This window comes from Eretmochelys imbricata, chromosome 2 (assembly GCF_965152235.1).
Source record: "Eretmochelys imbricata isolate rEreImb1 chromosome 2, rEreImb1.hap1, whole genome shotgun sequence".
NCBI lineage: Eukaryota > Metazoa > Chordata > Testudines > Cheloniidae > Eretmochelys > Eretmochelys imbricata.
In genome coordinates, this window is record NC_135573.1 from 82111656 (window position 1) to 82136503 (window position 24848).

General features: G+C 38.7%; 1 protein-coding gene across 5 annotated transcripts in view; it reads right to left on the reverse strand.

Moving 5' to 3' along the window:
- Positions 1 to 9289: 9289 nt before the first annotated feature.
- The window catches only part of MIB1 (MIB E3 ubiquitin protein ligase 1), a 95109-nt gene continuing 79550 nt past the window's right edge, over positions 9290 to 24848 (reverse strand). For 3 of the 5 annotated variants that reach the window (XM_077810377.1, XM_077810376.1, XM_077810381.1), the window contains 5 exons: positions 22755 to 22947; positions 21061 to 21139; positions 18937 to 19050; positions 17470 to 17570; positions 9290 to 10268 (listed from right to left, as the gene is read on the reverse strand). In XM_077810377.1, coding sequence (XP_077666503.1) covers positions 10128 to 10268; positions 17470 to 17570; positions 18937 to 19050; positions 21061 to 21139; positions 22755 to 22947 — 628 coding nt within the window. In that variant the 3' untranslated portion in view covers positions 9290 to 10127. The other 2 variants (XM_077810380.1, XM_077810379.1) reach the window with 2 other exon arrangements.

The window sequence follows — 24848 nt, forward strand, 5'->3', positions numbered from 1 at the left end:
CAATAGTAACAATGTGCATGTCACATGGGAGTCAGAGGATAGACTATGGCTGCTTACTAGTCAGCAAATAAGTTAATTATACTTGCTCCTGCTTGGAGAATGGGACATGTGAAGGTCCAGTCCACCCATATTAATGCAATCATCATTACCCTTATACTTTGTTTGCTTTGTGATTATGACACAAAGATCTAAGGTTCTTGTCACAGTGGAGTGATGTTACTGACCCCTGGTGGAAAAAACACATTAGTACAGTCCAAATGTGTGCAATTTCCATCTAGAAAGTAAGTTCAGGTTTTAATTCAAGTTCACGGTTATCTCTTGCAGAATATTCGGCTTTTATTAAAAAAGGAAATCCTCCAAAACAGGCAATTTCAATTTCTTGTGATGTCCAAGGAGATGTTACATCCTCACAAGTGGATTTCCCAGTCTTGGACAGGTTAGCACAAATTAAATGTCACACTAATCTGTGCATGGCAGGAGCAGCAAATTAAGTTTAAATGAATTCACATCACTATAAGTAGTTGCATTAAGTATGCAGTGGTAGAACAGTGAAAATTTTTGTAGCAATTCTGAACTGTTACTTTCTCAGTTGGCATTGCTCTTGATTTTTAAAGTACCATAAAACATTTCAGAGGGGTAGCCATGTTAGTCTGTATCAGCAAAAAGAATGAGGAGTACTTGTGGCATCTTAAAGACTAAAATTTATTTGAGCATTAGCTTTCGTGGGCTAAAACCCACTTTATCGGATGCATGTAGTGGAAAATACAGTAGGAAGATACACACACACACACACACACACACACACACACACACACAGAGAGAACATGAAAAAATGGGTGTTGCCACACACTATAATGAGAGTGATCAATTAAGGTGAGCTATTATCAGCAGGAGAAAAAAACCTTTTGTAGTGATAATCAGGATGGCCCATTTCCAACAGTTGACAAGAAGGTGAGAGTAAGGGGGGGGGGGGAGAGGGGGAATAAACATGGGGAAATAGTTTTACTTTGTGTAATGACCCATCCACCCCCAGTCTTTATTCAAGCCTAATTTAATGGTGTCCAGTTTACAAATTAATTCCAATTCAGGGAGTCTCATTGGAGTCTGTTTTTGAAGTTTTTTGTTGTAATACTGTGACTTTTAGGTCTGTAATCAAGTGACCAGGGAGATTGAAGTGTTCTCCGACTGGTTTTTGAAAGTTATAATTCTTGACGTCTGATTTGTGTCCATTTATTCTTTTACATAGAGACTGTCCGGTTTGGCCAACGTACATGGCAGAGGGGCATTGCTGGCACATGATGGCAAATATCACATTGTTAGATGTGCAGGTGAACGAGCCTCTGATAATGTGGCTGATGTGATTAGGTCCTATGATGGTGTACCCTGAATAGATATGTGGACAGAGTTGGAAATGGGCTTTGTTGCAAGGATAGATTCCTGGTTAGTGTTTTTGTTGTGAGGTTGCTGGTGAGTACTTGCTTCAGGTTGGGGGGCTGTCTGCAAGCAAGGACTGGCCTGTCTCCCAAGATCTGTGAGAGTGATGGGTCGTCCTTCAGGATAAGTTGTAGATCCTTGATGATGCGTTGGAGAGGTTTTAGTTGGGGCCTGAAGGTGACAGCTAGTGGCGTTCTGGTCCTTTTTTTTGTTGGGCCTGTCCTGTAGTAGGTGACTTCTGGGTACTCTTCTGGCTCTGTCAATCGGTTTCTTCATTTCAGCAGGTGGATATTGTAGTAGTAAGAACACTTCAGTAAACGACAGTGGTTTCAGAACTAAAAAACCCCTGCTCTTCTAAAAATTAAGAACAAATTTAGGATTAAAGACAGATTTTTTTTCAAAGCCACTTGGAACCTTTGGACACATACTGCATCTAAATCCCCTGCACAGCTTTGAAAATCTCAGCCAAAATCTTTTAACATTAGCAAAACTACAAAGATGCTTTATTCTTAGAACAAACAAGAATCCCCAAGTCTAAGCTACCTCACTGGCTTGAACAGAGCGTGATGACAAGATCTGTTTTCCCCACCTCCCCCAATGTATTCTTCAGAACCTGTTGAATCTTTTTATAATGTAAGGAGCACTGTCCAAAAGGAAGTTCTTTCTGTTTTGCTCTTCTAATCCTAGAGACCTTTCATTCTTACTTTTAAGGAAGATCTTTCAGTTTATGCCCAGGTATGACTGTGAACTGAGTGACTGTGATCTTTTTCTTAAAAGGATTTTTAAAAACCCTTCGTTCCCAAAAGATTACAAAATATGTACCCCATCTTCAATTCTAATACAAAAATTTCAGTGACCTCACATGCTTTTATATCAGTTATATCAATAGTTTAGTACATCTGACTGTCACATACTCCATGACGCTCCTGAGTCACTGTTAAAGTTCTCCATTAGAGTGCAAATTTTAGGTACATACTGCTTTTTGTATCTGCTGGCAGAAAAAACCTTCTGGAATGTGTTATCAACAGTGTTGTACACAACATGGAGGGTGAATTGTCGTGACAAATCACAAAGGGACCTAGTCTCTTTGCGGATAGAGCACTTTCCAGATTGATCTCACAGGACACCAGAATAGCCTTTTGCAAGGTTTCATTGGTCATTTTCACCTCAGCAGCTGAGACTCTTGACCATGTTGGCTACAAGGACAACTGACCAGATTGTCACAGGTGGTCAGCTAATACGAAGGTGCAAAGGAATGCACAAATCTTTTCCCTGATTTCCAGTCTCTTAAGGTTTTGAGTTGACAGGTGTTTATTGTCGCAACTTTAACTGCCATTAAACTGGTTTTTGGTTGCCAACTACCTAGGGATTTGTTTCGTTTGTTTTCTAATATGGCTTAGGTGTACCTCAGCGAATAGCTTCCCAGAGGCAGGAAGAAGGGGAGCAATACTGTGCTGCTGACGCTGATCCTATTTCAACCTCATGAAGAGCACGATGCAAGGACATGCCACTGTAAACTCTGTATAACTTTTAAACAGGGATAAAATGTTATTGAAAGTGCACCAAGATCAACCCTCCACGTTTGCTAACCTGTCCGCTGGAAGCAACTGCCGTGAAGGATTTTGTTTCATTATTTACCTCCCAAAATACCCAGTAGCCTCTCAAACTTCCAGAAATTTGATATAGACAGAAGTGTCTGCATTACATAGGCAGGTCTGTAACATGGGCACAGGTCTGAGTTGATCACTTGGCAGAAGTATGAAAACGATCACCCTTAAAAGTGCTAAAACTGTGTAAGCTCATCTATGACAAACAAAGGGGAGAACATATGAAAATTCTACTGCCTCTGTGCAGTAGTGTGCAAAGAGCTACAGAAAATGTGCATTTACACACAGATTTAAAATATGAAGAACATGATCAAGCCTTTTATTTCTCATACATATGGCACACTCTAAAGAAACTCAGGAGAAGATATAACAAACCAGATGGTTACTTATATGAATATGTTATTCTAGTGCATTCCAAGTCAATTTCAGTCACTCCATGTTTTTCATGTTGCTGTAAATGCACTGTTCAGTGGTATATTTAAACAACTCTGGTTCTTTAAAACACAGTCTGGACAAGGAGCTTTCTTCCTATTATAGAGCCATAGTGCTTAGCCTGCTTTATGATGTGAAATTCTAAAGCCCAGAAAAGATACCAAACATTTGCTTAGATTACATTCTCAAAGTATTTTAAAATTTTAACTTTTTGTTGGGGTCTAATGCCAATAAGATTTCTGATTTTCAAGAACGCTGTAATCAAATGAGCAGAAATGAGCTGCCTCTCCCTTTCTCATAACCTCTAACAACCTCTAATAGGTGTTAGTTCAGTGCAACAAGTGTAAGTCAAAGCTTGTTTAAAAAAAGTCAGAATGAGACTCATTATATCATAAGTTTTATTAACAATACGGTACATTAGCATTTGTTTTGAAAAGCTTAGGTCTTGCTAAGCAGTTTTAATCAATGCAATTATGTAAAGCTATTTGCAGTACAGAAATCAACTACATTCACACACACACAACTTGAATTTAATCCAGTCAACAGTCATATCAAATCTACAATTTACCAAAAATACAAAGTTGATTTTTTAATAAAAGCAAAAATGTTGTTGTGGTTCAGTAAAACCCATTTCTACTACAGAATAAGTTGCATCCATAACTAAGCTTGGGACAAAGAAAATACTTTCTAGGAGCCCAGAGTAAGACTTACACTTTCGTAACTATGAAATGCCATGCAAACTTGTTTATAAAAAGATTTGCTAGGTCTGAATTATTAAGCTAATTTTTGCGAGAAGTTGGTTTATAAAATGATTCTCCTTTCATACTAAAAATGTTATTATGTAGAATTTTCTATCCACCCTCTCCCCCAAAAGCTATTTGTCTGATTTGGAATACCGTCCTCAGGCCCTATCACAATTGCTCTATTGGTGTAGTTATCATAAACAAGACTTAACAAAAGCATAACAAAAGTTAAATCTGCTAACTTTCCTTTACAGAAAGACAAATAAATGGCATAAATGCAACACGTATGCTACATATACATTTATGCTGCATAAACCCAGTTTGTAGATTCATATGTACTTCCATTCTGTAAAGGATCTATGGCTGCTGCCAATTCAATTGTTCTATCAAGGCCATTATACAACCATTAAACCTCTAATATTCTGCAAGATGCACTGAAGAACATTTATGAATGTGTTTAAGTTGTTAAAAAGCCCTCATACTTACTGCAGCTATAGCTATAAAAATGGCACACAATAGAACTTTATAGACAACAGTATTTTACTCTGTGAACAAAACACATTCTGCATTGTAAAAGGAAAATAGTATATGAATTCCAGCAACTTAGGGAAGGGAAACAGGAATGTACAGTACTATGGGGAATGATACATTCCTCCTGTACATTATTTATACAGTCAGCAATAATCCTTTATGTCACATCTAGTCAGGCACCAAAACTGATGTATCAAAACTAAATTGTAGTGTTTAAGAAAACTCCCACTCCTTTCTAAAGGTAAAGAACAATTACTGTAGAACTGAACACTTTGACAGAAAAAAGGCAGAGTTACTAAAAGTAACATTGTAGTGGTCTGTAAGAACTTCATAACACAAGTTATGGTCCAGGCTCTACACAATTCACCAGCAACTACTAACAAAGCAAAATGTAACTTTTGACATTTGCAATATTGTAGAGAAGCTCAGCGAGACCAATAACTCAAAGTAACTTTCTCAAACAATTTAGTGTTTACACTAGCCATAAATTGTAAGTAATACTGTTATAAATAAGTAGGGCATACCTTAGTAAAACTCCATCTCTAGGTAATATCTACACAGTATCAGTGAATATTCTTATCACAACATAAAGGCAATATCAAATCAGATTCTTTTTAAAAAGCTAGTTTCACAAATCTTTAGAACAAGATTAAAACATTTTAAAGACTATGTTAACAAGGCACACAATTTTTCTATATTCCAATTTGGCCAAAGTTGATGGTTAAACTAGTTTTTGAAGGAATTTTCACATTTACAAAGTAACTTGTGTTTATTACCTTTCCAATTTAAATTTTTTTTGGGGGGTACCTATTCTTTCTTAAATGGGATTTTGTCCTCATCTAGAACTACTTAACTAGTATTTTAACAAAACATGAAAGTATGTAGCAGTGACTCAGATCCTGCGAAGTGCCAAATGCCTTGAATGTAGAGCAGGAGATATTGAATATCTTTAAGCAATGGGCCTGAAAAGTCATGGTACATAATTGTGGGGAAAAAGCTGGAAAGTTAAGTGATTAAGTTCTGACATCTTTAAGCTATTTAGCTTATTGTACAGACACCTCAAATTTAAAATTAAGGTCTCTTCATAGTTCCTTTACAATACTATTGTGTATAGCAGCCATCTCTAATTTAATCTGATTACCATACAGAAAGGAAAGCTGTTCAAGCAAACTTTTGAACACCCAAATAATAAAAAACTTTTGCACTCAAATAATAAACTAAAATGTAGATATCTTCTTGACTGTGTAACAAGAATACATTGAAGTTCCTCCAACCAATTGCATTCCCAAACAACTCTTAATATTGGGGCATTGTTCTAAGAATAAGAAAAGTGATATCTGAAATTCTCAAACACGTACATTAAATCCAATTGTCTGTTCACTGATTCTTTTTTCTTTTATCGAGTACTTGTTCCCGGTTTCAGTAAAATCTGTACAGTGATTCACTCACAGACATACACTGACCCATCCTCATCTTTCCCTACTTGCCATGACCCCCACCTATCTTCTGAGCCTATGATTGTTTTAAAACAGGAAAAAAAAAATAAAAGGTATCATATAGAAGTATGTAAGCCTTTCAGACAATATCAGGCTGCAGACATACTGTTGCTAAGTAATGTGAATATACTGTATAAATATGGTCTGATACAGCTGGTTTCTTCAAAGCTACCTAAATCTTTAGCTTTAACATACATCACAATCTGAAGAGATAGTGTACAAGTCTAAACATCTATTTACATATGCTACAATGTTTTGGCAAACATTTCTTAAAATCAATTAAAAATCATATTGAAAGTACTATATCTGACTTCATAATGTCAATTGGGATAAACTCTCACCTGTAAACAGAATGCCAATACTAGCACCTTAAACAATAAGTGCTACAAAGTTAAACTGCTTAATTACTTATTTTAAAAAAGCAGTTGTCTAATTAAACTATTTGGCTTGACTTTGTGATAATATCCAGTTAAATTTTTGACATGGAATCATGCATGCAACACTGCTCAACCAAGCTGAATACAAAAAAAGAAATATATAATGAGAGGTCTGAATGTGTTGATGGGGACAAACCAGGGACCATGGTGTGGAAAGGACAGCTCTTGGAGCAGCACCTTTATTCACTTTATTTATATACATAGCCATAGATTTTATATATTTATGTCTTACAGCAGCTATAGTTTTATAGCTGAGGAACTGTTGAAAAATATAAAGCCCACTGTGAACTGAACTCCTCTATCACCTACACACCTGACATCCGACTGAACTCCTCTATCACCTGACATCTGTGCTCTCCACAGATGAAGTACGCTCAGCATTTTTCTACCGGTTTTCTCCCCTGGATGCCTTGATTTAGTCCTTTAGGAAAATACTTAATGCCCAGTTAAATTCGGTTCAAGTATTAGTTGCATCATCAGATGGTAACACAGGATCAAATTAATTCAGACAACCTGAAAAGATCAGATACAAAAGACATGATAGAGGGTGAAATCCTGGTCCCAATGAAATGAGAACACCCATTACTGTAGTAGAGACAAGATTTAATTCAGACTATTTAAACAGCTGAACATTGCATGAAAAAATAGGATCTTACCACTGGCTTGTTCCAATGCTGAATGCAAACAAAACCCCAGCACAATTTACTTAAATATTATAAAAATATCGACTGCTATGTAGTAAGTAGTGCACTGAGCTACCATAATGGGGTTTTGAGTGAGAACTGCATTTACCAAGAGATCGTGCAGAAGTGGTGATTAACTGTTAATCAAGTACTTTGTACTGAGCCTTTATGGAGAGGCCTTTCTGAATAATTTAAGTACGAAACAGTGCTCAAAATGATTCTGCCCTGGGTTAAAGAAAACCATGTCAGAGACCTGAAACAAGAGAATGAAATTCATAGCAAGGGGTTCAGTGTTGCTCTGTATTAGACAGAACCAGTTCTTTTGGAGAAGGGCCAACAGGGGGACAAGAAGCCAAAGGGTCCTGCTGTGCAACACCAACCACAGAAGCCAGGTGACCCTCATGTCAAGGGAGAAAAAAATCTGCAATGTATGCAGCATGGGCTACCACACCATTTCCCCAAAAACGTTGGAAAAATCATACCAGAATTATTCTGATTACACAAGAACACAGAATGTAAGAATTCTCTCAGACTGGAATTCAGAAACCTCAGCTAACCAGGCTGCAACTCCAAAAGTATATAAAATTCCTAGAGCTAAAACAATTAAACCAGTTGTGGGACTGCTAAACTGAGGACAAGATTTACTGACAACCAAAGATTTTATTTAGAAGCTACTGGGATCTGCCTATTTTAGAATAGGGACTCAAAGCACCAGGCAAAGCAGAAAGCTTTGTAGATGACCAAACACAGAGTGAGATATGATATATATATATATATGACTGTTGGAACATCAGAACAAAGAATACTGGATTGGATTGAGTTAAAAAGAGCAAGAAACATCTCTACCTGTTGGATCAGAAATTTTGGGGCATGGACTGTTTTGTCAGCTAATGCATTATGTATTGATTTTCTAAGAAACCACTGTGGAGTTTCCTTCTACCATACAGGCATTCTAACTGCATGATCAACACTTAAAAAGCATTGGTAAATTCTTCTGAGATTTTGGCTGAAGTGTGCAGAATTCCAAAGATCAACACAAGCTTATCACACACTTCAGAAGACCATGCATTGTGTAAGCACGTGATTTTCCAGGTGAAGAATGCTGACTATGAATCACTTCATTCTCACCTTGATCTTCCCCAGACCAATTCCCACTTTCATGTCCCTGCCATGTGTAACAGGAGTTAAATGAAGGAGACCGGTGTTAGCTGCAAGTAAGGCACCTAACTGAATCCACTGTGCATTTCACAATCCTTGAAAGAAATTGTCCATATCAAGGCTAAAAGACAACAAGCACTGATTTCATATTCTATTCAATCAGTAATTCAGGTAACTGCTGAATTGCTTTTATATGCCATCATTTGGCTGTAAGAGCTCCAAATTTAACTCCTTTCCTGAAATCCTGACTACAGTCCCACCACCAAAGCCTGAAGAACATTTGGATTGTGCTCTTACTCATGTTTTGGAGCTGCTGGTAGTAGTCAAAAAGCCAAGAGCATCTATAAGTGCAATACAAATCCTAGCTAACTCCGACAACCAGTTTCAAGTAACCTATCCATGTGTCAGGAAACCCACTGACTTATCACCACTCCCTTGCTTAATATTAGCTATTAAATGGTCACTGCTGGGATTTGAAATTAATACTCCATTGAGATGAATGGGCAATATATAGTTTACCTCCTTTGCTGTTACTATTGTTTCCCTATATTTATTCTGTAAGACTGGTTTAATAGAAGACCACACTGATTTACGTAAAAAATGCATAGTCCGCAACAGAAAAGATGATTTAAAGAACAGTTGATTTCTACAGAATCCAAAGGAAAAATATATCACCCAGTTTCCTTAGATCATGAGACCCATAATTTCCCTACTCTCTGGTTATACACTTGTTCCCCAAATATTTTAATCAACTACACTCTTTAGGTGTGAAATTGATAACTGATCTACACTTTATTTTTCAAATACCTTGTAAAGAAAAACAATCAGTACTCTCCACTCACAATTCTATATATTAGTTTTTTTGTTGACAGGATTAAGAAGTTCCTTATTTAATTTGATTCTGTCAGACTGAAGTACAGGTTTGGGGGCATAACATTCCTAAAGCAAACTTGTGTTTCTTTCCACTGACATTCTCCTCTAAACCCACACTGAGCATGTAGGGCACATTACAGTCAAAGTTATCCACGTGGTTATATTTTGATGTCATCTTATAGGAATGGTATGGTCCTGAATACTACTTGGATATATTGTGCTGATTTTGCATTACTGTACCTTTCAAGACAATAGTACTATGAGGCATAACTTTCTCTGTCATTTGACAATTAAGCAAACGCTAAAGAGGTGTCAAACTTGAGCTAAAAAAATAAATATGTGAAAGCAACTGGCAGTACAAAATCTACATTACTTGATGGCTGATATTAAAGTCCATACATACATATAAAAACTTTAAAGATACCAAAACAGAAAATCAGGATTGTCCCTTTACACTTGGTGCTTTAATGGGGTGGGGAGGGGAAAGACTTGCTTTATTAAGTTAGCCTTATCTTAGCTGTCTCTTGATAGTACAACTAAAAGTTGACTGTTCAAATACTGTTTTCTTTTCTGGTGTGTTTAGTCTTTAAGCAATTACAACGTAGCACATATGTATTGCAGTATTAGAAATGTTTTCATTAGAACCTTAAACTGCCTTTCAAACTTACAGAGATTTGATGACCAAAATGTACTGACAATTTGATAAGCTACAGATGACACTTGGTTTTATTGTTTAATACAAAAGGATTCTTCGTTCTATAGCCTTGCGGCATATAGGGCATTCACTCATTCGGTCTCCACAAAGCTGACATGTTCCATGGCCACAGAGAAAGATCATATTCTTCAGACGATCCAAACAAACCGGGCACATGGTCTGTAAAAGATTTTGACAAGTTAGGTAGGGGAGAGCAATGGTGAGAAAAAAGTATCAAGTATGCATTCTATTAATTGTAGAAAATTTAATATATGCAACTGTTGAGTGAACAGAGATCACTGCGATAGAGAAACCAAGCCACAGAATGACAACAGATTCAATAACCTGCCTTTTGACATTAAATACAAAATAGAAAATTCACTATTTAATTTAATCCTCAGTTTAAAATATGTTTCATGAAGGGATAACAAGTGAATTTTTTCAACTCCTTCTCCACAAAATGAGAAGCTCCACAGTAGCTTTCTACACAAATCTGATGGCATCATTTAAATTCACAGCAGAGTAAATAAGCAATTTTCAGCTGCATCCCCCTTTGGTTTCCTTTATACAATGTTAAGGAAACAGGGAAATCTACCAAGCACAGACATTTATGTATGTAATTCAATGAACAAATTATTTACCACCCATGCCTCAAATTTCTACCTACTCATTTACCTCTCTCTCTCTCTCTCTCACTCTCACACACACACACACACACACACACACACACGCGCGCGCGCACCCCAAACACCTCTTGGACCCAGAAATAGTATGAATATGGTTTTACTTTAAAAAAAAGTTAACAGTCCCAACATACATGCTAAACACCATAGATGTGAACTGACTTTCAATTTTCTTCTTGGAAGTAATTTGCTCACTGATTTGGAATCTTAAGTAACTCAATATTTTCAGGAGCTTTACCAACAACAGATAAGGTACCAGCTTTTTGAAGAAAAGGAACTGGTGTACTCCAATGTATGCTTTAATTCTGTACTTTCAATGTTACTTGTAAAGGAATAATCATTACTTGCATAGGACCATATCCTGCATGTGTTCTGTTTTTTAGAAATACAAATAACATCTGTGAAAATTTAATGTTTCAATGGAGGGCTGCTCATCTTATCTGAGCTTTTTACCCCTAACTCAGATCCACACAGCAACCCTTTAAAACCAGTTTTTACTATTGAACATAAAGTGAGACCAATACCCAAAAGGATCTCTTACAACTGTTCACCATGAAAGTTTGTCCCTTACAGAACCATCCTTGACTGTGCCTGCAGTGTCCTCCACCTATATCATATGCAAAAATTCAACTACAAGGCACATGTTTGTTCCTTCACCATAATCACATTAAAGTTTCATTTATAAATGGTTTATAAAGGGGTAATATATAAATAGATTTATAATAATCGATTGTTACAGATTGTTAGATCAACAGGTTGCTTATAACCACAACTTGTATCTATTGAGGAGTTTCTACTCATGTTCTTAAACTGACATCTATAGTGTACTTATAACCACCTGAGACACATACTAATGTCTGTAACATGCTTATAACTGAACAGATGTTGTAAACCCTTTATAAACCATGTATAATTGGACCCTTATTAACTGTGGCCCACATTTCAAATACAAATTTATTTCACCATCACCTTGCACTTGTGCACTGTTTTTTCTGATCTACTCTTTAAATCACTGCAGGTTTACCAAAGTAGTGTTACACCAGGGAAAGGTGTACATATCCAGAGTAGTGTCCACACAATGAAATGCAAAATTTAAGGCATGCCTTCTATGCAATCAACTAAATGCAGGGACAAACATTGTTTAGTAAACTCCTGGTTATCACGGCTCATGACTTCAACATGTTTACACAGAGTTTAAAATCAGAATTTGGCCAATTCTCTCTTATTTCAATCCGTGTGAAATCACCATATCTAAGGAGCTGCCAGAAGGTATCTTCTGGGTAGAGCTACACTGAAGTAAGAAACCTGTGGCATAGCCAGGACTGGCCTGGGTCAGTGAATTCAGACTCGCTGGGCTAAAAATTACAGTGTAGGGCTCAGGCTGGAACCCAGGCTCTGAAACCCTCTGGTAGGTCTCAGTGTCCAGGTCCCAGCCCAAACCCAAACACCTAACTGCAGTTTTTTAGCCCTGCAGCCCCAGCCTAATGAGCAATGAGACCTGAGCTCTGAGATTCATGCCAGAGGTTTTTTATTGCAGTGTTGACACACACTCTGCCAGATAAGACCTTGAACTTTTTGAATGAATTTGCAATTATAAAAAATTATACATTCTCAACAAGCATATTTCATATTCAAATGTTGTCAGGGCTGGTATGGCATCACCGTATCTATTCATGATTTTCAATAATTCAAAATGTATGTAATTTTCTTCCACTAAAGCACGGCAAGGGACTGATTGTAAATCAGTCCATCCACCCCCTTCCTCACCCAAGCCAAATCCTCACCTGGTACAACTAAGTATCATTCTTATAATTCATAGTATTGTAAAATCCGAAGTATGGGGAAATTCTTCATTAATTACTTATTAACATGAAATAGCTGTGGTGACGGTACATAATTTAATAGTCCTAAAGTATCCCTTTTAGAAGGGATACAGGGTGTAAACCCTAAATTTCATCTTGCAAGAACAGAATTCAAGTCCTTCTCACTGTATGTTCTTTACCCCTATAGTTTGCTTTGGGGTCTGACTATATATCTTACAATTAGAACAAAAAATCTGTTTCTCTCCAATATACTACAGAGTAATTTGAAAATATATATGCACATCATAGGACTCTATAAAAGTGTATCCAGCCTAAGCAATGGGGGTAAAAGTTTTGTTTTATTTTGTTTACTCATTTCATTGCCGCACACAATTTAGAAGAAATTCCCTGGTGGTATCTCAAATCAGAAAATAGGTCTTTCTTCAATTGTATGGCAGCACGAGCAGATCGTCCAGATTCTTCCTGCTTATCATAAAAACGGTGAATATTTATTTGTAGAGACCAGTTTCGTTTCAGTGTCATACATGGTTTAGTTTATTTACCTTTACATGGCAGCAGCTTTAAGTAACTTTGCACAGAACGATCAACCTATCTGCCTGCTCTCCAACTGTACTCTAGTTACATGACTATCGGTGACTTACACCCTGCTTTGTAACAAGAAGAACAGCAAACAAATGGCAGATATTTTGACTATACTTTTAATTTGGCCTCATGCTTTGGCACCAAAATTCGATGTCTATCACCTCAACCCTATATGAATAAATTAGCTGGATATCTTTTGGGGGAAACAAATGAAAATTCTGTGCCTGGAGAAAGTATTTGATTTCTTTTTATATATTATGTATTCTTGCTTCTGAAATACCACCATAAAGGCACCCAGTCAGTTCTAATCAGGTGTAATCCAGAGACAGAGTTAAGATAGTATGGAAAGGTCTTAGCAATAACATGAGATTGTCACTCAGGTATGATATTGCAAATAAGTCAATTTTAGCAGAATATTTTAGTTTTTGTCTGATATGGGTGTCATATTAGAACCTATAACAATCTTTTATTACTGATGACAGTATGTTTCCAGGCACAAGATACAGGTGCACAGTGACATTACAAAAACTTTAATTTTAAATAAAAAGAAATGACATACGTATGGTGAAGGAACATATATAAGGTATTTATTACAGACAGATGAGGGTGATTATGTATGAAATGTGGTGGCGGGAACTGCAATCACAGTCAAAGATGGTTCACATTCAGGGAATCCCTGAAGAATGATGTGGTCATCGTGTGTGGACTTTGCTGACATCAGGCCTCGCTTCTGCTTGGCACCAGAAATTGTTTTAAAAGGTTGCTGCACTAATGTATTAGATTATCATTGAAGACATGAGTTGAAACGTAGGTATACCTGCTGAAAAGAACAAATAAGAAGTTTTAAGAACACACGAATACTGAATGTCACATTAGGAGTGCAGCTTTAAAGCAGAAAATGAAAAAAAATGTTTAAAATGGAACTCTGGGTATAACTTTAGGCACATATTTAAGGTACAACTGAAGAATCTTTTTTTATGAAAAATAGCAATTAACTAGAATCCGCCACCCATTAGCCCCTCTCACAACAGTAAAGTCACCTAGAAGTGACAGAAAAGTCACCTAGAAGACAAATTAAAAGATTCCAAACAAGACAGGTTCAGCCAGTTCCCTAAGAAACAAATTACAATTTCAGACAAGCTAGATTTCAAGCAGAATCATTTCAACAAAGTAACTACTTGACATGGCAGTCAATTAGGATGCGGTCAAAAACATCCTGCTGAGGAGCAAAGAGAATAGTTAAGTGACCATATTTTAATATCAGCCTAAAAATAGAGTACTGGGCAGTAAATGTACTGCAAAAATCCAGGCAATAGAGAATATTAAAAATTAAGAAGATTTTATTTTTGTTAAACACTGTCAACTTTTTGATGACCAGAAAAGTAGAAAATCAACCCAACAAAATAAGACACTGTTCTACTCTCACTGATAAATGCATCTGAACTTCCTGTTGATGTAAAATCTTTTCTTAAGATGTGTGAAAAGAATTACAGAGGATGGTAGGGACTAATGTGTGTTTTGGAATACCGCTTCTGAATACAATATTTGAAGTAAAAAACTGAGATATAATCACTGAAGGGGAAATTTTTTAAAAAAATTGAACAGTTTTGCTCACACCAGTACACACATCTATTCATTGCTGGAATCAACTCACATTAATTTAAATAAAGCATTTAAATTTCTGCAGAAATATTTTTATAACCTTAAGCTCTGTAGAAGAGTTTTCATGGTGTTTTTTTTTTTTTTTACACTTCCAATTAAACAGATTTTTGAATTTAATCTTCACATTTGTAATTTGGAACACTTTACTGCTCAAGAACCAGAAAGTAAAAACAAACTAAATGTATTCTTACTGTCCAAAATGAATGAAATTAAAAAGAAAAATAATCAAAAGCAGATTTTTGAAAACATTTTCAGAGTTAATAGCCTCAAATGTTATTGGTGAGAAAGAAGTATAGTTTTTTAGTCTACCTGTCCTTATACAGACAGATTAGGTTGGAAACTGCTTTGAGTTGAACAAAGATTTTCAATAATGAGGGTCTCAGCCAGTTGCCAGGGTGAGGGTAACAATTATTGATAGGTTTGTCTCTGAGGTTAACTGTGGTGGGGTGGTGTCCCACCCCCATGCCAGATTGGGCTTCAACAGGCCAGAGCGGCTGCGCAAGGTGGCAGCCAATCAGGGAGGGCCTGTTAGAGAGCTAATCAGGGCCAGTATTACAGCCAGCCAATCAGGGGTAGGCTAGGCCCTATATAAAGGCTGCCCAGGAAGGGAGCAGGTGGTCTCTCCCAGGCCTTCAGAGGATGAAGGTCTCTCTCCTGCGCGAGGAGACTAGCACCAGGGACAGTGCAGTGCTGGGCAGGCAGGGGGAGCAGAAGGGAACTCCCGCCCGGTACCTGCCGGGCTGTGGACCCTGAGAAAAAGGGCCTAGTAAGTGCAAAGGGGCCGAAGGGGAAACGGCCCAGGAAGAGAGACGGCCAAAGGGAGAGAAGGAGGGCAGGCAGGAAGGCTGCCACCAAATGGTCCCTGGGTTGGGACCCAGAGTAGAGGGCGGGCCTGGGTCCCCCCCTTCCCCCTTGCACTTCCACCTGGCTGTTAGGAGTGGCCATCACGGACTGCACTGGACCCCTGCCAAAAGGGGTCAGACTTTGGGGTGTGGTTGGCCATTGTGGCTGGGGTGAAGAGAAGGACTGCTGATAACACCAAACCCCCAGAAGGGAGTGAGACCAGAGCAGTGGGCACTGCCAGAGGGCAGCGTCCTGAAGAGGACGCCGCAAGCTGGGAGCAACGCGGGTCGAGACTCCAATCTAGGGTGAGAGACAGACAGGACACCACCAGCAGAGGGTGCTCCGCATGAACTGAGCTAATTTCCAGAGTGAACAGCAGGAGGCGCTGTGGTGGTGAGTCCCAACCCCGTCACATTAACATCTGACAGTACGTCAGGTCTCAAATTTTCAAAGGCATTTACAGATGTGGCCCAGAACTAGGTGATTCAAAATCTTCTCTCTGAACTTTCAGGTAGGGCTGTCTGGATTAGCTCAGATACCAGCCATCTTTGAAGCATTATACACTACTCTAAATCCACAAGAGATAAAAAGACAATTTAAATGTGAATTAAGTTCTCATCAGTCTCTTCTATTCACCAAAACATTTCAACTGTGACAAATGTAGGACAGTACATCTTTAAAGGTAAATCTCCACTGCTGCTGAGCATGCTTCCCAGCAAAGGTATATAGACATACAAAAATTGCAGTGTAGCTGAAGGCGGGCAATGGTTCAGGACACAATGTTGCATGATCCCAACAGACAGGAAGAAAAACAATTTTTGGGAGGGACTTTAAAGGGAGAGAAGGGGGAAAAATTTAATAATTCACCACACAAAATATTTGTCCTCCATGTTAATAAATATTTAATCTATTCTGTACAAAATATTAACACCTGGAGTTAAGAGATTTTTGGCTTTTGCATATTACAGAAGACATAAAGAGAATAGTTGTTGCTTGTCTGAATCATTTCACATTAAGTAATTTAAAAAACAAGATTGGGGTTGTAGGTCACTATTTTAGCACTATTTAACACTTGCAAAGACATCCATATTTAATTTTTCTTTTGAAAGGCTAAATCTATCCAAGATTTTTATAATTTTCCTCCTCTTCCAAGCACAGAATTTAAAAAGCCTTATATTTAAGATATTGTAAAATCTATATAATAAAAGATTTATAATTACTGCATCTCAAAATTATGTATGCAATGTTTTACACCTATCAATATTTCATATTGTAGCCATATATAAATATAATTCTCATTTGAGTGTGCTAATGCATTGGGACTGCACATCCCCCTTAACTGCCAACTTGTGTTCGAAAGTGGTTTGTTACTGAATAGGCAGGCTCACAACTCCTGCATCAGCTCAGTGCGTACAGTTTTGTGAAGAAAAATGCCCATATTTAATGAAGTTCTTTGAAAAAAATATCTTCACTGTACATCGTTATGAGGTCAAAAGATAGAGTTAATATTCCTTGCCTCCCTTCATTCCTATATTTATTGTTTGGGTCACGTATGCCCGTTCAGTTACACTAAAATAGGTGGGTCAAGAAATGAAATGTCATTAAGAACACTGTATGCATAAAGTCAGATAAGTCACAAAAAACCTTTAGCCACACTAGAGCTCATCTTTACTTCATAGAACAAAAATGGCTTTGATTCATTAATCAAAAAATAAGAACTGAAGAGTTTAAACAGATTTCCCTTATTTTGTTTTGGTGTCAATATAAAGGAACATGTGGCACTTTTACCTGTTCCTTTATGTCTTGTAACTGCTGCTGCAGCTTCTGTACATCTGCATTGACATTGGTGTTGTCCTTGTCTTTCTGTAAAACTGGAATGTTTCCACTTGCTAAAATGCAGAGGAGAGTAATATTAAAAGCCTAGAACACGTTATGCAGCACTTACAACATAAAGAATAATTACTTTTGTCTGCTAATCACAAAAATACTATTTCCATTTATCTGAATTATTGAAGCATTATTTCTAACAAATATATTTTGATAATCAAATTATATTTATTATGACTCACTAGAATTCCATTCCTGAACTAAAAGAATTTACTGGGAAGCTTTAATTACAGTTTTTGACAAATATTTCCCTCACTGTGGCAGTTAAAATGCTAGCAACTACCTGGAGCCCCGTCTATACCAATGCCTTCATGGTTGCTACCCACAAGTGATGCTCCACTGGTGAAAATTCTTGGGCAAAAAATCCCAGTGTCTATTACTACATTGTTTGGTAATTCCAGACTGGGACTGAATCAATACTGCTAAAAATATCATGCAAATATTTGTCCAAATTGTTGAAAAAACTTGGTTTGGCTATGTTTCCACTTATTTCATATTCACTTTGTGAATGTTCAGGAATCAAGTTTACTGACAGAAACAGCAAGTTTAAAGTGGAAAGTTTCAAAAGGCAAATTTTGAATTTTTAAACTTGAATGTTCACATTGGAAATGTGATTCTGAGTTATGCTCATTCCGTCAGGGATCAAATATATCATGTAGCTATTCCAATTTAAATTAACCAACAGCTCAAATTTCAAGTATAAAATGAACCACACACAGACACACACTACAAAAAATTATTCATGTAACTTGAAATAACTCAGAACAATTTAATAAATTCAAGAAAATTATAAACTGTTTAAGAATTAGTCAAACAGAAAAAGGCAGAACTCACTGAATAATTCTGACACCACAAATTATTTGGCCAGTTTTATTCTAGACAAAATGTTCTATTTCCCACTTCTACTGGGACTCCTCTGATTAGTCAAAGAGGCCAAGAAGTCAAGCTAACATTTGTAATTCGTGTGGGGCCATGTGCGTAAGTTTATTTGTGTATTTCAATTATATTCACTGGCAATTCTTAGACTTTGCTCCATGTGTCACATAGCTATATGGCCATGAAGTTCTGGAAGTTAAAGAGAAGGGTTCAAATCATCACTGACATATATACACACTTACAATGTTTCAGCTTCTGGTATCATGCTTCTTGGATATTGAAACAGCCCTTTTCAGACATGGTCTATGCTACAACAGCATCTACCACTATCCCATATAGCGAGTGACAAACAGTAGGTGGAAGGCTGACACAAAACTACTTTCTTTAAAACTTTCCTTCAAACGGATATGTGAGGGATGTACGGTCAACCCCCTTTTTTTTTTCCAAATGAAAGGAGAATGGAAGTATTAGAGAAAAAAGAAAAACACTCACAAATGTCATCAGTGGTATCTTCTGTACCTTTCCCTCCGCAACACATAATGAAAGGCACTCTCCGCTCAACCACTGCCCGGCACTGCACACACTTCTTCATCAGGCTTGCACAGTCTGGGAAAAGCAGAGAATTTACTCTCAGTAGCCTGCTAGTCTCTTTATTCTTGTTTCTGCGATTCTATCCATGAGTTTAATCAGTTCGTTTCATTCTATCCACAAATATACTACAAAAAAATGACATAATGTGTAGTTACAACACCAATGGCTGTGTTTGCAAAAAAATAATGTAAAAATAAGCACAAAGCCTATTCAAAAGTTAGTTAGGACCCAAAGAATCTATAAACAACACACTGCATGTGACCTACAAAAATTCATATTGTTTGTCTTTTTTTATTTTAGTGCATTTTGAAAGAATAGATTTTTTTTCTGCAAGCAAACTTACTCTTTCAAGAGCAAGAAATCCACAATTTGGAATAAATACCACCTCATCTTTAATTACCTCTATTTTACAATGGTACTGCAGAATTTAAATGTAAGATCATGTGCATTTCTGAGATTTTTGATAATCATGGTGAAAATTAAGGACAGACTGGCAGTTTTTACTTCAGCTGCTTTCGTGACCTTATTAACAGTACTGGAATATTTTTTCTATTTTCCACTTAACCTTTTTAAAAAGCTATACCAAAGAAAGTGAATGGGAAAACACCTACTTTCTCCCTCTATCTAAAAATATCCCTTGATTCACTTACATCCAATGGGCAAATGGGTATCAGTAATTACTACAAAAAAGATCAAACCCTTTGAAGGGTAAATCTGTATCTTTTGCTTACATTACAGGAGAAAGGCTGGAATTCTATAAGAAGAGAATGATGTCACATGATTGCAGCAACACTGTACTGGGACCCAATGTAAGAGTTGTAAACAGTTCTCAGTGAGTGCTGGGGCACACATTAACCCTCTCACTCAGCAGACTTACTTTCCTTCCTCAAATGCGACAGGAAATAATCTGAAAAAACTTTTCCATGTTTAGAACCTTCACTTCCTAATACAAAGCAGATATTGGCAATATGCACTTCAATGATCACACCTTTCACCATGGTAATCTATCTTCTTGCTATCCACCTCCTGGGGAATTAACCGAAAAGCTCTCTTCCCCCACCCATGCTCTCTCCACTGCACACAATGCAAAGAGTCTGGAGCTGGATGCCTGTGAAGGTAGTGAATATGTCAGACCTGAGTCACATCAATGCAGTAGAGATAATGCCAGATTTCCTTAACAAGATCAATTAAGCCACTGTTTATGGGGAGGACTACCTTCCCTCTCTTATGTAACTCCATAATGTCAACAAATAAATATTCTATAGACAACTGACCATCAGCAAAGCCACAGCAAGATGTCCCAAAAATTCTTGAAAGTTCTGGTGACAAAATGATCACTACATCCTCATCTTATTAAACAAAGGGGGGAAAGTTTCTGGAGGCTCCTCAAGTGTTTTCTTTCTCCTCATCAGTTTCTGTACCATACACATCACATCACATCAGAGTGATCTGTGTGGCAGCAGATTCTCTTTGCAAACATGCTCCATTCTAAATCTTTGGGGGAAAGACAGCTCTTGCTGGAATCTTTGTATGTGGTGTTAGTCATAAATGTCTTTTAAAAAATTGTTTGGTTTCTATACCAATTAAAGTTTAATTATATTTACACCACTAGATGCCCTCACAAAACTGTCAAAGGAATCACATGTGTTCTAAAGATCTCAAAAAAAAAAAAAAAAAAAGAATGCTAATTTATTTACAGAAATGTACAACAGTACTCTGACTACCACAACTAAGTCAGAATAAAATAATGCAGGTAGGTGAAATAAATCTCCTCTCTCAATTTTCCAGTTAAACAGCTACAGTTCTGTTATTTGTCCTCCAAATAATTAAACTTTATTACAGGCAGGTGGTTTTACTGCATTCCAAATAACATCAAAGCTCTGATTACCAGACCAAAGTCAATTTACTTGAATAGCCTGCAATTAAGTCAACGTTTTAAAAGAATTTTTAGTGACTATTTTTTAACAGACATCTTTTGTTGCATGATCATTATTTTGAAAGGTATTACCTGCCAAGGCTACTTACTCTCACAAGCACACATGTGACCACAAGGCTGGAAGAGTACTGCTGCTTTCTTGTCTGAACATACCACGCATTCTTCAATCTGCAGAAAAGAACAGTAAGGAATAACACAGGAAAGATTCCTTTCCTTTTTGTATCTATTCAATTTATATCTATTTGCTTACTTCCACCCCTTAGCAGGGCAAAGGGAATTTAACAAGCTCTGCTTAGTGCCATGTTAGCTACAACAAAACTATTTAGGAAGAAAAAACAGAGTTGATTTGCCACCTAAAAGTGGGATTTAAATGGGAGATTACCATATCTGTATCCAGAAGTCCTAGCTGGCAATATTTATGCTCTTTGCAGTACTGGTTATCTAGGAATTATAAATCATACCAGCTAGGAGAATAAGGCCACCAGGCTGGTACACACATATTTTTCTTGGCTGTACGGTGCTCAATTAGTTTAGAAGGACTTTCTGCTGTAATCCAACAAAGTAGTATAGGACAGGATTTCTCAACTTTTCTCAAAGGTGAACCACATCTTAGAGAAATGGTCACACGGACCACCCATCTACTGATTCATGAATGCCCGGACCACCACGCCTCCCATTCATACAACATCCTTGTGACAACTAGAGCAACTACTTATGCAGAAAAGTAAAGTAATTGGTGTACTTTTTGCTTTCGTAACACACGTTAGCAACTGGAAACCTCCTTTGATCAACTCCCAGTGTGACAAGTGGTGGGGCCGTCTGGCTGATGGGGGAAGGGCACCCACAGAGACAACAGGAGGTGGAGGCAAGCTTTTCTGAACCACTCTCCACCATTTTAAAGCCCCTCCTCTCCTCCCTCCCCCCCCCTCCCCCCTTCAGGCTTACTAGTGGCATATGTTATCAGTTTGACACTCTGTATGCATGAGGTAGCTTGCTATATGTCATATTAAGGGAGGGGGGGTGATAGTTACAGCTATCGGGGGCACACCTGGGCTTTGAGGCAACTGCATGGTTTGCACTGTGCAGGTACCTTTGGATTTTGAAGTGACTGCATAAGCACGTAATATAACTGTTTTGTCTTCAATTCACAGGATTACACGTCCAGTGGCTGATCCTGGTACCATGGGCTACATTTCTCTCAACAGAGAGAAAATTAGGGGGTGGCGGGGGGATTTGGTTGATGCTCCCAGCACCACAGAAATCATGCACCTTTAATGTAAATATAGTGTAAGCCACACTTTGCTGGAAAAGGAGGTTCGATTTACATGGAGGCCAAGGCATTTGTATGAGGCCTGATAGATCAGGCAGTGGTCTCCATGGAGTTGGGGCCATGGTACAAGACATTCTTGGTAGGCCTGGATGTGTCAGGATGCTCTGAATTTGAGCACTGAAAAGGTGGAAGACTGCTGACTAGTTTGGGTGGCTGTGGCTCCCCCCTTAAGATTACTACCTTTTGGAATTCTTATAATAAAGTTGCTGCCACTTCCCTAAGACAGATAATTCTTGTCTCTGTCCTCATTAACCCTTTGTCATTTGCAATGTGCAACAAGAAGCGATATCAGATAAATGCTGTACTCTGCTCTAACCACTGACAAACTAGACATGTGAGAGAAACCATGGCAGCTGAGACACTGTAGTTTGTTAGTACAGTCAGTCTCTTTTCACAAAAAAATCACAACTGCAGGAAGAATACAAAGGAAATATTAAAAATTGTGTTAAGTACCTTTGTTCTGGACTGGACTTGCTCTTTACAGATGAGGCATTTCTTGACCCGTGGTGAGCAGAGGGAACAAGTAGCAATATGTCCACATGGGCCAAATAACGTATCTCTCTTCATGTCTGAACACACCATACATTCTTCTAAAGTTTCTGAGTCATTGCTGATCATAGACGGACTTCGAGAGCCAACCTGTCCACTAAAAAAAAACCCTCATAGTCAGGCTTAAGTCAGCATTACAACTTTGTGCATATTCTGAAAACACTTTTGTAAATCATACTGTACTTCAAGCCCCGAGTCATTTTCTTATGCGTATTACTCATTCTAGTTTGTGCAGATTGTATCACCCCTTCTGTTAACTTGTATGTAAAGCTGCTGAGGCATTTGGGTGTCAGTGTCATCAGTATGGAGATTACAGTTCTAATTTTACATGAGGTACAAGCAACGTAATTTTCTGGCTGACAGGAGCATAGCTACGTGCTTGGATAAACCAATCTGCAGAAAAAGTTGATAACAGTGGGTTGGAGACGCATCTAGAGAGTGTATGAGGAGAGAACACTTCTACTCCCATCTTTATGTCAATATTTATCTAGGCCTGGGGGCCCGATCGACAGCACCCGGGGTGGCGTGGCCAAAGCCAAAGCCTGATCCCCACTGCCCGGGGCAGGCAGGCCAAAGCCCAAGCCCAAGGACTTCAGCCCCAGCAGGGAGCCTGCAACCTAAGCCCTGATGCCCTAAGGCTTTGGTCCCGGGTGGTGGGTCTCTGGCCCCAGCAAATCTAAGCCAGCCCTGGCAACTCCCTTAAAATGGGGTTGCGACCAGTGTTCCCTCTAATTTTTTACATCCATGTGCGGAATGAATTTTGTTATGTGAACCCATATGGAGGTATGTGACACACATCACCTTCATATTGGTGCACATAACAAAATTCATGTGGTAGGGGTGGGGCCAAGGGATTCGTAGTGTGGGAAGGGGCTCAAGGCTGGGGCAGAGGGTTGGAGTCGGGTGAGGGCTCTGGCTGGGAGTGCAGACTCTGGGGTGGGGCTGAGGATGAGGGGTTCTGGAGGTGGTTCAGGGCTGGGCAGAGGGTTGAGTGCAGGGGATGAGGACTCCGGCTAGGGGTGAAGGCTCTGGAGTGGGACCGGGGATGAGGTGTGTGGGGTGCAGGCTGCCCATTGGCTATGGTGGGGAGAGAGAACTCCCCCCAGCCCTCTCTCAGTGCAGTAGCTCAGGTCAAGGGACAGGTGTCTCTCCCTGGCTGCGGCAGTTCCGGTGTGGGTGGGCTGGGCTGAGGGAGGGGCTCCTCTTCTCGGCAGCTCCAGCAGACCTGGGCTGGGCTGAGGGAGGAGCACCTCTCCCCCAGCCGCAGCAAATCCAAAGCAGCTTGGTGCTGGGGCCAGGCTGAGGGAGAGGACCCTCTCCCCCAGCTGGGGCAACTCGGCGCTGGGGTCAGCAGGGAGGGGTGACTCTCCCCAAGCAGCGGCACCTAGGTGCTGGGGCCGAAGGGGCGGGGCGCCTCTCCCGCGGCAGTTGGGGCTGGTGGAGAGGGGCGCCTGAACCCCTGCGCTGGGCTTAATAGGCAGCTGCGTGGCTGAACAGCTTAGAGGGAACATAGGTTGCAACCCACTTTGGGGTCCTGTCCCACAGTTTGAGAACAGCTGAACTAGGACTTTTTTTTTTTCTATGCTGCTGCACACCCAGCAGAGGGAGCACATGTTAAACAAAACTTTACTTCCAGCGGGCTAACTACACCAATAAAGGTGCTTGTGCACAAACAAAATAGCCAAATGACTCATGTTCCACGCAGACAGGAAGGCTGAGAAGAAAATACCTGCCAAACCCGGGCAGACAATTTATAAGAAATTTCCTTTTCATTTTATTTAGAAATTTAAAAATCAGAATACGGAGATAAAAAATGTACAACTCAACAGAGATGGCTATATGGATCTGAGAATTAATGAAAGGAGCCTTTGACCTCTAAATCACTAATGTGAATCTAACCTGGACAAGCAGGAACTGGAAACTTACTATTTAATGGGTGGCTGATGGCATACATAAAATATTGAAGTCAGTCTACTTCCTAGAAGATAGCCTACTTCC